The following is a 14,672-nucleotide window of genomic DNA, read 5'->3' on the forward strand; positions in this document are numbered from 1 at the left end:
CCATCCTGATGTTTTAATGCAGATTTTAAATTTATGCATAAAAAATTTATGGAAACATGACTATTGTTACATTATGTTGAGAATTTATATTATGGTAATTTAATTTAATTTTCATATTGTTCATGTTGAAAACACATTTTATAAAATAGATTGACATTGCCAATAAAAAAAAATATTCTAAACAATTCAAGTTTGTACTGTTGGGTTATTTGAAACATTGATGAAACTGAAATTTAAAATGAAAATGTAAATTAACAATTTTTTGCAAATATAAAGGCCAAAATATGTTTGCAGTTACATGTTAACAAGGTCATATACTCAGGTATATTTAGGCTAATAAAAAAAAAAAAAAAAAAAAACAAGAGTAACACAAACAATATAGCTTGTATATTGTTGTGTTACTTTTGACCCACCTGTGTGTTACTTTCGTCCCAACTGACGGGGTCGAAAGTAACATGAGCAGTCTTAAGTTCAAAGTGAAATTATACTGAAGTCCTTCTACATTTTTAAAAAATACCACCTGGTATTGATAGACCACACTTGTGAGTGACTGACCACAGCAAAAATATATCTCTGTCTAAAACATCATCTTTTCAAATTATGTTTTTATGAAAAATGGTACTTTCGCCCCTGCTCTCCTGAAGCATTTGCAATTTGTATAAAAGAATGAGAAATTGCTTTTATGATGTGCACAAGTGACAAGATGATGTGATTTCAGTTGTGATCTGAGAAATGCACCAAAGCAAATAAGATAAACTATAAGACATTGGAGACCCTGCAGAATCACTGTAGACCCACATAAAAGAGTCACAGACCACATAAAAGAAAGTGAACACAAACTGCCTTTTTAATTTGAGTTTCATATCTGTGGGTATTTCATTAAAAAATAGAATAATTTAAACATTAAAAAATGTAAAAAGGACATCCATGGTGAATTTGATCTTGTCACAGTGTGTGTGGGTGTACTGCCCAGAATTGATGTCAGGTGAGTGTGGATTGCATCAATTTGCTCCTGATCTTCAAAGTACAACGGCACAGGCCGTTTGGAAAAAGTGTCAAGACACTTTGATTTCTTTTGGCCACTGATGATGGACTGTGCAGAGAAAATTGAAAATGACATTAAAAAACATGTCCATGTATTTCCCTGTAAGTCATTTATTTACTAGAGAAGCTATTGGTTTGGAATGCAGTTAAAAAAAGAGATGGGTGTTTATTATAGTTTTCAAGTTTAGAGAGAGAGAGAGAGAGAGAGAGAGAGAGAGAGAGAGAGAGATTTTCATTTCCTTAAGTAGCTAAAGCAAACACACACCTTTATGGGATGCAAGTTAAAGAGAACTTGACAGAGTATGATAAATCCCACATTAAGTGCACACAGCCTACATTTTAGTCCAGATCAGTAAGCTATTTTAAGAAAAATGTACATTTAGATATAAATTAGATAGTTAGATCATCTCATTTATAAGAAACAACTCAAACCAGAAAGGAGTAAACATAGTCTTACCAGAAGAGGCCATCTCACGCAAGATAAAGACAGGCAACAAATGAAAATTAAAAACATTTTTTTTTTTGGAAAATGAGTAGAGAAGACTAGGGCAGCTAAACTTACACATGCTTAGCTAAGTTTAAGCCAGACAGAACATCAACCTGACCGTCCAGAACTTTTTGCTCTATCAAGCTAATCGTTTATAAATAATAAATGTTGCATCATTGCTAAACAACAATAACTTAGATTATTTAATATACCTCAATTCGTGTCGCTGTACTGTCTCCCCCTACTGGACGCATCAGGAACAGCAGGGGCGTAAAACTGCTGGGGCGTAAAACTGCCTGGGGCGTAGATCTACCGGCTCCAGGGGCCTCATTTATAAAACTGTGCGTAGGAACCTTACTAAAAGTGTACGTGCGCCCGAGAGCCCAAAATGGCGTACGCAAAAAAATATTCAGACTTATAAAACCGTGCGTACGCCAGAACCTGCGCAGAATTCACTTTATAAATCCCAGTCAGCGGAAGATTGTGCGTACATGCGTCTCCACCCGAAATAACCATGTATGGAGCTTACAACGCCTAGTTTTACTATGCAGATCCTCATCTACATATCATTTGCATATGATTATTCATCCACGTGATAACGTTTAAGTTATCACGTGGATGAATAATCATATGCAAATGATATAAACGGTACAATAAACATTACATTAATACAAATCAAGTAGTTGTCTATCCTTGCCTTGTTTTTGAATAGCCTACATAAATCAAATAGTGTAAAATACATTTCAGAGAAAGTTTTTCTCAATCTTTTCCACTTGCCGAATTGTATTTTTAATTGATTTATATTTTTAATAGAAACAGATAGGCCTTGGGCATTATTTGCACGAAACTATTTTCTCAGACAATCTGGTATTATCATGATAAGCAATTATCTCTGTGGTTAAAAGATTAAAGCACGCCACAGGAAAAGTGTTCAAAAACAATCGCATCCACGACAAATATTTCTAATGATTGAATTTAAAAAAAAAATTGTAACTTCAGTAATGATTTCATGTTTAAGTGTTTAACTCCATTATTATTTGAATGGCATATTTAATATAAATGTTTATATCAGAAGTATTTTATTTATTTAAACTGTTATTTGCGTCAGTTTCACTAAACGGCTCAACACGCTCGCTGCCGCGGACATTTAAGAAGGAATGGATATTTGCTTCAAGTGACAGGCTTGGTGATTGAAATTGTATTTGTATAATCGTTCTGTATATGTTTAATTTTTTTTAGATTTTCTGTATAAAAGTGACCAAAAATACATTTAACTCCAGCTCACCATCGGTGTCGCCAAAGTGCTCCATCTCCAAAACGGTCGTACGCATGGGTCAGAGTTTGCGTGCAGGTGCGCAAATTTTCCCGTCAAGTTTTTCTTTATAAATCCCACCTTTTGCGCAGGAACTGGTGTACGCATGTTTTCAGCCCCGTTTTGTGCGTACGCAAGCTTTATAAATGAGGCCCCAGGTCTGCAGCCTCCCCCTACTCGATACTGGTGAAATATCAGCAGAAATTCGAGGATTGGAACTAACTGTTATATAACAATGGCCTAACAAGCTTATTGTCAGGTTACCGTTTATGTTCTGTTATTATATTATGTGGACCCTTATTTTGACATTGTATCTTCTGTTTACTCCACTTTATGCTGCGTTCCAGGCAGGTTTTTGAGCACGTAAATCACGACTTCAAACCACGACTCACGACGTTGTAGCGTTCCAGGCAACCTACCTGTAACCTGTGTTTTTCCAACCTTATACCCGTGAAAGTGCACTGGAACGGCAGTCAAACCCGTGACTTCCCACCCGTGAACTCGTACTAGATCGATGTACTCCCAGTTACGAGTTGGAAAAACACGGGTTACAGGTTGCCTGGAACGCGGCATTAGTTTCGGTTTCATTACTGAACATGTACTCGTCTTTGTGCCTGCTGACTACAGCGTTACACTTGTTTATTTAGCAATAAATAAATAAATAAATAAATAAAAATAATTTTAAAGCCTTAAATCTAATCTTTGAATAATATGTAACTCTTTGTTTGTGGTTATCTGAATTTCTCTCTGCTTTCTCTTTTTTCTTTTCTATTATATTTGTTTATTATTATATTTAATTTTATGTTGTTGGGATGTTATTGCCCTTGTATGTTCATTGTGCAAAAGATTGCAATAATTTTTTGTTTGAGTTTCTTTCTTCTGCTGAACACAAAAGAAGATATTTTGAAGAATGTTGGTAATCAATCAGTTGATGAACCCCATTGACTTCCATATGGTTTTTATCATACTATGGAAGTCAATGGGGATCAGCAAATGTTTGGTTATAACAACATTATTCAAAATATCTTCTTTTGTGTTCAGCAGAAGAAAGAAACTCATACAGTTTAGGAACAACTTAATGTCAGTGAGAACATGGTGACAGAATTTTCTAAAAGTATAAACAGATCTTAATTCATAAACATTTAATTTCAAACACCAGTTTTTTATATATCGCTGCCTGCCATTATATTTTGAAACATATTTCTTGTGAATTGTGAATTGGCTGTCTGTTAAATGGCGCATCACTGTGGCCAAACCACGAACAACAACAGTCACTGTAACCAACTTTGAAATGAGCAAACGTGCTGTTTAATAGTTTTTAGTTTTCAATGAACAGATTGTAAAGCTACAATAGGAGATATAATAATGTGAAAAGGTTATCAGGCAGAGGAGCAAAGAGAGCGACTGGTGAATTAAACACGATGACAGACACTGGAGCGCCAACTAGTGGAGGAGCGAGGAAACAACTCATTCTCTGACATTTCCTTAAAACTGATGCTCAACATGTTCTTATAATACACATTCACACATTGAGAATGAATTAATACAGTATCAATATTCTCCCTCAAACTTAATAATGGAAGTTGATTGTGTAACTCTAATACAAACTATTTTTAAAATGTTTTCTGATCGTTGTGATCCTTTCCTCAGGTCTTTGTAATGTATGGTTACATTTTATAAAACTATTTTTTTTTGCTATTTTTCTTTATTATCAGGTTATTTTTTTACATTGTACCAGTCAAGTGTGTTTATTCTGAGCAACTTTATTATTCCTTTACACACAAGTGTGACTTTCTGAAGAAGCAAAATGGTGTTTCTCCAGTTTTCCAGTCTGGAGGAACAGGATGAGCATAAAGCAGACGACAGCCTCAAGATTTGTGTTTTTGTGGTTTATTTTGATTATTTTATTCAGTAACAGCATGAAGTGAACGCTGTGCGTCCGGCTCAAATCAGCAAATACAAAAGATTCAAGCTGAAGCTTCTCTGATTAAATGAAATAAAAGAACAATCAGAAATCAATAATTTCACACAACAGTGAAAATCATCAACAGAGAATCAGAGTTTATAATTTCACATTCACATCTGATCTGAGAGACACAGATGGGCAGATTCACTTCAGATAATACAAAATATACATTGATAAAAATATAAGTGCAATTATGTATCATAAAAAAGACATTATAATATAAGCAAATAGAGTAAGGCGAAATAATACTAGAGTAATATAAATGTGCAGATAATTCCTGCAATAACAGAGTTTCACACAGAGATTAACAGTCAAAGTCACACTGAAGCTTCTTCAATTAAACTGTTTCTAGAAACTTCTAGAAGTGAAGAGACTGTTAAAGCATCTAAAGCCCAGGATTAAACATGCTTGTTATATAAAACACACATTAGTCAGAGAAATACTGGTTTAGCACACACACATTCTTCTTATATAGTCTATACATGACATTTCTCATCAGATATTTTGTCTAAATGATGCAGAAACAGAAACTGGTTTATACAGTGTGTATTATATACAATGAGTAACAGATGAAATGTGAGATTTTGATTAGATTTACATTAGAGGATCAAATAAAGATGAGAGTTAGTCTAAAGATCAGTGTGAAGAACATAGTAAATGAAATGTGTCTGTATGTTATCCTGTTGTTTAACTGAACAACATCACACACACACACACACACACACACGCAATTCACACACACACAGAGCTAGATCTCCTTCATACAGGGTTTAGAGACTCACATCAGGAGAAATCTGATTTGGATTGATTTTGAATGTTGATAATGTCACAGTCTGGAGTCAGAGAACACTGTTGTCAAAGGCATCTCCTCTGGGTTATTTCTGTTATCAGTGGGATCTGAAAGAAAACCAGACAGATCATGTTAAATGAAAGCTTTAATTTTATATATATATAGTAAGGAGGAGTTGACTTTGAATGTATTTAGATTTCTTAATATTAACACAATAATTTACAATTACACACACAGAGTCACAGAGTCTGTTCTGACAGAAATCAGAAAGTGTCATCATACAAACTCAGTCTCTCATCTAAATGTCTGACAGGGTTGATCTAAAATAAGATACTGACATATTTTATTTACTCACCAGAGACTTTGACCCTGAATAATATAGTTTTGATATTTCCTCCTTCAATTTTGCGTAGCATATAAATTCCAGCATCTGTGGGTCTGAACTTCTTGATGGTCAGTGATCCGGTCTGATGATCCAGCTCCGGTTTGACTTTGAGTATTTTAGCAGCTATTGGTGAGATAATCTTGTCTCCTCTTGTGATTTCAGCTAACCGAATGTTTAGTCCAAACTTCCACTGGATCTCATCATCTTCCTGTATCTCAGTAACACCAGTCTCCAGAGTGACAGATTCTCCCTTCTTCACTGACTTGGTCTCTATTTCATTTGTCTGAGCTTCACCTACAGAGAAACACAGAATAGAAATCAGAAAAAAAAGAAAAAAAAAAGTAGTAAAAGCAATATGGATAAATTCCTCCATTCCTAAAAAACTAATGTAATGTAATTTCTTATTTTATATAATATACACAACTAACTGATGGTATAAATCTATAAACAAGTCAAATGGCCTCAGTTCTCATGTGTGTGTGTGATGTGTGCGTTGGACCAATCATATTCTCTGATTCATGTGTGATCATCAGCATCAACACATCAGTGTTTAATTGTGTTTATGCCAGGAAACAATATCATTTTTATTGAATATCATGTTTCATTGTGGTTTGTTTTACGTTCCTCTTTGTTTTCTCTTCTTATTGTTCCAGTAATAATGGTTTTACTCTGATTAACTCGACACTTTATATATTTATACTGGTGAGCTTGAGAAACTGCAGATCATTTTCACTTTCTATCAAAAGACTAATTTCGTGAGCTAATGTGTTTATGATTAATAATGTGCCGTCACTAAATGTTTCTCTGTCAGATAGTTGTCGAGGTCTTCAGTGGCTCACAAACACACAACATATTGATCAAGTTTAGTGCAAAATAATTAAAACATTAATCAATACTCATTTTATTTTAAAGTGATTTGAAATGAAACTGTGCATTTATATACAGCATAATAGATGACATTATTCTTCAATACTTGTGCAGAAGACTGTGCATATAATATTGAAGAATAACATATTTTAAGAATCTATTCTATTTCCAACATAGCAATAAATCAGGTAAATACCTAGCAAATCAAATTCGACGTAACAAAGAAAAAGCAACAATCCCAGTCATAATGAACTCAGCAGGGAAGCCAACCAGCTCACCTGAAGAAATAAATCAGGTTTTTTACAATTTTTACAATAAACTATATTCCTCAGAAATAAACCCCAATCAGGAATCCATTGACTCATTTCTAAACTGCATCAAATTACCACAGCTCACTGAAAACCAAACAAACAACTTAGAGTCACCCATAACTCAACAAGAATTATATGCTGCTCTTAAACATATGCATAATAACAAGGCACCAGGTCCGGATGGCTTCCCTACTGAGTTCTACAAACAATTCTGGTCCATATTGGCTCCACTTTTCATCAGGATGATTAACGAATCAAAACAAAAAGGAAGACTTCCAGCTAGTTCCACCACAGCGTCAATTACACTCCTCCTTAAGCCCAATAAGGACCCAATAATGCCATCCAGCTACCGGCCAATCTCTCTTCATAATGTTGACAACAAAATAATCGCCAAAACATTAGCATGCAGACTAGAAGTAGTCTCTCCATCCATTATCCACCCGGACCAAACTGGCTTCATTAAAGGTAGACTCTCATCCTCCAACACCCGCAGACTGTTTAATGTCATGTACCACTCCTCAACTCTTCAAGAAAACACCATTATAGTAACTCTTGACGCAGAAAAAGCTTTTGATAGGGTCAACTGTAGTTTCCTGTTCTCCACTTTAGGGCGGTTTGGTTTCGGGGAATCGTTCATTAATTGGGTTAAACTTCTTTACACTTCACCTTCAGCCACAGTAATCACCAATGGACTAATATCACAAAGCTTCATTCTACACCGGGGAACTAGACAGGGATGCCCACTCTCCCCCTTTCTATTTACCATCTTCATTGAACCCCTAGCAGCCGCCATCCGTCAGAACCCCCGCATCAAGGGAGTTCAGACTCTAACTATGGATCATAAAATCAGCCTCTATGCCGACGACATCTCTCTCTTCAAGACCACACAGCATCAGTGCAAGAAACCATTAAACTCATTGACATATTCTCTAAGATTTCAGAATACTCAATCAATTGGAATAAGTCTGCAATTCTGCCTTTACACTTGAATAACTGGGATGTGTCAGCCCACTCCTCACCTATCCCACTCTGTACTAACTATATCACATATTTAGGGATAAAGGTCTCTACCAGGCTGTCAGACTTATTCAGTCTAAATTTTTCCCCACTGCTCAATTCAATAGATGATGACTTACAGCGCTGGATGAACCTCCCTCTATCCATCATGGGCAGGATATCAGTCGTCAAAATGACAATATTACCAAAAATAAATTATTTATTCTCAATGATTCCGACTCAGCCCACCCAACTCTGGTTTAAATCACTCGACTCATCAATTACTAAATTCTACTGGAAAAATAAGACACCAAGAATCAAATTGACCACTCTACAAAAATCTAAATTTCTGGGAGGACTAGAGGCTCCACAATTCCAGCACTATGACCTGGCCAACCAGCTTAAATACATCTACAAATGGCTACATCCCACCCCCTCGGACAACACCTGGCTAGACTTAGAACAAACCATCTGCAAGGATATTCAGATCTCAGACCTCCCTTTCTGCAGTCAGTCAGTCAAAAAACATCCATCCTTCAAAGCACCAACAATATCATCCAGTCTGACAGCCTGGTGGAAATTCTACTATATCACTGGTTCACCTGTAGCACCATCAATTCGCACCCCAATTTGGAATAACCCTGACTTCACTGCCAACAAAAAAACACTTAACTTTCGCACATGGATAAGCAAGGGCATCACTCAACTCCACCACATCATTCAAGACAAAAATCTGGCTTCATTTTCTAATTTGGTCCAGAAGCACGGCATTGAGAGCAAACACTTCTTAGAATATTTACAAATTAAATCATCTATTCAAGCAAAAATTAATATCCAAACAGCTAACCTGGACATCCCCCCACCAATCTTGGAGCTGATCAATATTCCCTCCCCTAAAAAAATTCTATCCAAAATGTACAAAATTATATCCCATTCAGATAAAACATTAAGCCTGCCATACCACAAATGGGAATCAGACTTGTCCATCACTCCCGGTGCCGACTTCTGGACCCATATATGTAAAAACATCTACCTCATGACAAAAAATAGTAATCTACAACTAATACAATACAAGGTACTTCACAGATCTCACTTTACTATGCAGAAATTGTCTAAAATGGGGTTTGGTTCTGATTTATGCTCTCACTGCACGCAAAATAACCCAGACACATACATTCATGCTGTCTGGCAATGCACTCCAGTCAACCGATTTTGGGTAAATGTCACGGAATCACTTTCTTCCATCTTTGGCTGTCACATCCCAGCAACCCCTTCCTTATGCATTCTTGGTGATACCACTACAATCAATTTAAGCACCTTATGCAATAAAACACTGCTAGTAGCACTGACTATCGCCAAGTAAACAATACTCATGAACTGGAAATCTAGGAAAAAAATACATATCACTCATTGGAAAAACCTGTTATCAGATTATATATCAATAGACAATCTATCAACTCCAAACCCACCCTCCCCTTGGTCACCCTTCATCACTTACTTACAGTCATGACCCTCTGCACCTGAGATCCAAGTCACAAGTTTAGATTCATCCACTTGTAAATAGCCACAAACATCAGGGAGGATGATAGCGGGAACAATTATTATTATTATTATTATTATTATGTTTACTTTTATTATTATCATTAGTATTATTATAATAATCATTAGTTACATTTAAATAAAATCTCCCTCTCCCCTTTTTTTTTTTTTTTTTTTTTTTTTTCTTCCTAAAAACTTTATTAATATTCATTTTCCCTCCCCTCTTTCTTTCTCGACTTCCCTTTACTCATCCCTATTCTGCCGGGGCCAAATGGGTGGCTCAGACGGCCCGGTCTGATCAGGATGTCATGTGGGTCTGGTGTTGGTCGGTCCCGTGGGGTATCTGTGGGCTCTGGGCCCCCATGGGGCGCTCTCCTAATACGGACATACACACACCCGGTCCTGGTACCACACAACATGCCTTACTCTCTTTTAAATGCTCTACACATTAGGCTGCACGCATCATACTTCCAATAATAACAAGAACAACAAAACAGATTAGGGTAAATGAGGGGAGCATGCAGATGCCTCAGCAGGTATTTTACTGCACACCTCATTTCTTTTAATTCGCACATTCCAGAGGAGGCATATATCCACTAATACACAGGGCGAGTGTATCATGCAGGGGGAAATCTGGGCAGATATTCATCCTGCTTGACCACTTCTTTTAATGCATTACATTAGAAAAAATCTATAATTTAGCCATTCACACTCATCCATAAGACAAGAGTGACGGGTTAGGTGATGGTTTTGGGATCGGGATGTGGGTGTTCATGGGGGCTGGGATGTGTGTTGGGGGCCTGGGGATCAGATCACGCGCGGGTCCTCCCTCTGCCATCTCACTATGGTATACCTTGTTCCGAGGCCGGCCGGCATTGTGGCTATGAGTGCCCAGACAGTTTGTTTATTCAGTCAGCCAATCAATTAATAGTTTTTTTTTTCTTCTTCCTCTCTTCTCTGCAACCCTCCTAGGTGATCCTGCTTCCACATTCCCGGCCAAACAAACAACAAACCTACATTTCTCCTTACATATACACCCACACCCACACAAACTAACACACAACCATCTACTCACACTCATTAACCCCTTCCCCCCGACATTCCATTCCTGTCATTTCATTCATATCTACAGTTAACCTGTATGCAATAAGTTTCAGCCTTTATATCTGTTGTTAAATGTTATGTCATATAAAAATATGTCATGTCAATGTCATGTCATGTCATGTCTTTTGTCTAGTGTACGTATTTTTTGGTGTAGTACTCTTATGTCCATTGTATTGTTACATTTTGTTTGTAACTTCATTCTTGTTTAATAAAAAAAAAAAAAAGTAACTGTCAGTCAATACTCAAAGTTAATAAAATTAAAGTGGCTTTAAAAAAAAAAAAAAGAAAAAAAAAAAAGAATCTATTTCAAATATGCTTCCATACATAACATCACGTTAAAGAATATTGTATTTAGCTTTTAAGGTTAAGATGATGATATCACACGAATGATTCGGCTCAGCAAAGTTGCAATTCCTGTTTTCTCCTTTGTAAGTTAAATGAGTCAGATCACGGAGACTTTTGTTCTGCAAATGAGAGCCCCTTGGAGCCCCAGCCCCAGACGCTGAATCGTTAGGGTGATTGGATTAGCAATGCAATAGGCTGTTATGCTGATTGAATTAGGATTGGCCAGACCCTCAGTCTAGCGTGTGTTACCTAAACCTGTATACTCATTTACATGCTTTGTTTGAATTTGTCTACACATTCAAAAGTCCCTCCTTCTAAAATGCCTATAAGACACCATGTAAAGTTACTTTTAGATTAGACTTGAGAAAAAAACTACAGCCGCAAAGATCTCAATAAAGAATTTCTTCTGCTTAAAAGATCCAACTCAAGCCTCCTGGTTTATGCTTCGATGAAGGAATAAAGTTTCCAACAATATATATAATAGATATCACCAAATAAACCCATAGTCCTTAATTTAATCAATTCAGCTGATTTAAAATAAAATAATTATTACGTAAAGATTTGAGTTACTCACCAAAGACAGAAACATTGAATCTCTTTATTGAGATCTTTCCCGATCTGATGATCAGTAGTTCATATTGTCCAGTGTTTGTGGGTCTGGTGTTTGTGATGGTCAGAGATCCAGTCAGATCATCCAGCTTCAGTCTGTCTTTAAATATCCCATCAAGAACATCATCATGCACAGTGAAACTATCAGCAGCTCTTTCCCTTTCAGCAATACAACAGCCTCCAAACATCCACACTAATTTGTCATCTTTATGTACTTCATCAGGGGTTAGAATGATAGATTCTCCCTCCATCACTGACAGCATCGTCCGTTTATAAATCCCTTCACATCAGCAAACAGAAACAGAGAAACACAGAACAGACATTAGCTGGAGAAGAAAAGCAATAAAAGCAGAGAGGAATAAAATCAACATGATCATTCGCTCCACATCTGACTCCTGCTCAATGATTGATCATTTAAATCCATGGGCGTCGGAACCATTGTATATGGGTGGGACAAGACCCACCCACTTTTTAAGACCAATGATATTGGACCCACTTACTTTTACCGTCTCTGATTCAGCGCATTTGTCTTTTCATAGCGCTGTCAGTCAAATCCAATTATTAGGGAATTCCCTAATAAATTAAACTCCGCTGAATCGCTACATTATATTTCTCAACGAGCCGCAACTGACGAAAGTAACCGCCCGTTGTACCTTTCCAGTCAAATATTGCGTTGCAAACATCAATAACAGCTTTAAATTGTCATTGCTGGCAGATGACCATGGTATTAGCTGGATAATCCACGTATAGCTGTGCATTTAATGCACGACTTGGAGGCAAAGAACCGCCCGACGTGAAGTGGAGTTTTGTTTACTTGTTTTAATTAAAAGGCACCAGAATAGCCTAGGCTACATGAAATGGTATTTACTCCAGTAACATTTTTCTGGGGGAGGACCCACCCACTTTTTTTTTCTTCCGTTCTTCATGTTCATGTTTCATGTCTTCATGTTTAAACCAAGGGGCAACATTCTCATCTGAAAAATGAAGCCTACCCGGAAGTGCGAAAAACTGCAATACATCGAAAATCCGCTAGGGGAAGGTCCCAAAAGGGAGCAAATGTCCATAGCCCCCATGTTAAAATGTCCGTTTTCACAGCATAAATTCATGCTTTTACAGGTTGGTCCCATGGACTTTTATTGTATTTTTCGATAGGTTCCGAGTGCCTGACAACCATGAGGGCAGTGAATTTTTTTCTAACTCGTTAGTTTAGATCGTATTTAGATATAAAATGTAGGACAATAAGGGCGTGGTTAACTTTGATTGACAGCTTGATTGACAGCTGACAAGGCAGCGCCACGGAGAATGACAACATAAGAAGCGCCATTTTTTTATACAGTTGACATATAATACTACTGTTTCTGTATCATGAAATTTAGTTTTAAGAGTTTTTCAGGCGAGAATGTAGTTGTTTAAAGCTCAAATCTGTGGTTTATTTATAAAGATTTATGAAAATTGTATCCAGTTGTGAGATCCAGCGATGACCGGGTGCTCGGCGCGATGTACCCCGCCTGGAACAGCCTTTGCTCGGCTAGACGTTCTGAGGTGCCGCGGTCTCTGGCGTCTCTGTAGTGGTTAAACATGATTAGTCTTGTGTATATCTAACGGGCGATCTTTGGTCTCGTAACGTAAATCTATAATTTGTTCCCTGGGCAATCGTTTTGGCTGAGTAAGTTTCATAACTTTATATTGTTTATAAGCTATTTAACTGTACCGTTGTATGGTTAGACTAGATCGAGCGCTGACTTTTTATGTTTGACTGAATTGTTTGCTTTGTTTGTATAGCTTCTTGTAACTTTACCTTTTACTTTTATATTGATAAAACTGAAATATATCAAAAAGAGACTGGGTTGAGTTTTGTCATATTAATACAACGAATATGATCTAATGTTGTTTACTGCAACATCTGTTGTTTAGTACAAATGCACATATTGCCTGGACCATATTAAATTTTTTTATATTTTTATATTAGGCTATATTTAAAACGAAAAGAGGCAGGTTTGTGTTTTATATTTCGTTTTGTTATAAAAAGGCAAACGTTATGTGCAGTGAATAACATTTGTGTGGCTATAATGTTTAAGATTTCTTTAAATGAAAACGAAAAGAGTTAGTTTGGTGTTTTACATAGATGGTGTTGGTGTTTTATAACATATTTCGTTGCCTAAAATATACACAGAGATAAGCAGAGCGAGTTGAGTGACGCGCGCTGCGTCAGAAGGTGGGCGGGGTTAGGATTTCCCAAGATTTTCCAAGATGGCGCCGCCCATACCCCCCATAAACGGCTTCAAAACCGTTCTTCAGAAAGTCTATGGGTGACGTCACAGACGCTTTGTCCATATTTTTTACAGTCTATGGTTTAAACCTGTAAACACTGAATCACACTCACAGCAGAAGACAATATAAACTAACACATTATCTGATATACTTCAACATTATTCATAATCTGTGTTTTTTACCTGTGTGTTTTGTGTTGTATTCATCATTAATTAAGTGTTTCTTTTTTAAATAAAATTATCTGCTAAATGTGTAAATATTTGGTAGTCAGATTTTCCCCCTCTGACTTTAATCACAGGTTTTGTTTGATATGGTTGTGTTTATTATTTTGCATCTGTGACACCCTGAAGCCATTGCTCTGTATTCCTTATCATTTACATAAATCTATAACTTCTCTATTAAGAGTTTCCATTTCTTTGGTGTGAAAAGCATCATAAACTGCTCTGAGCTGGTGCGCTGGTTTAAAGGGATAGTTCACTTTAAAATGAAAATTCTGTCATCATATACTCACCCTCATGTTGTTTCAATCCTTTATGAATTTCTTTCTTCTGCTGAGTAGAAAATATACTATATACAGTGAGGAAAATAAGTATTTGAACACCCTGCTATTTTGCAAGTTCTCCCACTTGGAAATCATGGAGGGGTC

At 36.6% G+C, this 14,672-nt stretch overlaps 1 protein-coding gene across 2 annotated transcripts in view; it reads right to left on the reverse strand.

Moving 5' to 3' along the window:
- Window positions 1–4,555: 4,555 nt before the first annotated feature.
- The window catches only part of LOC308701937 (uncharacterized protein), a 37,535-nt gene continuing 27,418 nt past the window's right edge, over window positions 4,556–14,672 (reverse strand). For both annotated transcript variants that reach the window (XM_081384418.1, XM_081384419.1), the window contains 3 exons: window positions 11,721–12,035; window positions 5,955–6,278; window positions 4,556–5,706 (listed from right to left, as the gene is read on the reverse strand). In XM_081384418.1, coding sequence (XP_081240544.1) covers window positions 5,636–5,706; window positions 5,955–6,278; window positions 11,721–12,035 — 710 coding nt within the window. In that variant the 3' untranslated portion in view covers window positions 4,556–5,635. The remainder of the gene's footprint in view (window positions 5,707–5,954; window positions 6,279–11,720; window positions 12,036–14,672) is intronic.

This window comes from Scardinius erythrophthalmus (assembly GCF_964197995.2).
Source record: "Scardinius erythrophthalmus genome assembly, chromosome: 14".
In the NCBI taxonomy this organism is placed as follows: Eukaryota; Metazoa; Chordata; class Actinopteri; order Cypriniformes; family Leuciscidae; genus Scardinius; species Scardinius erythrophthalmus.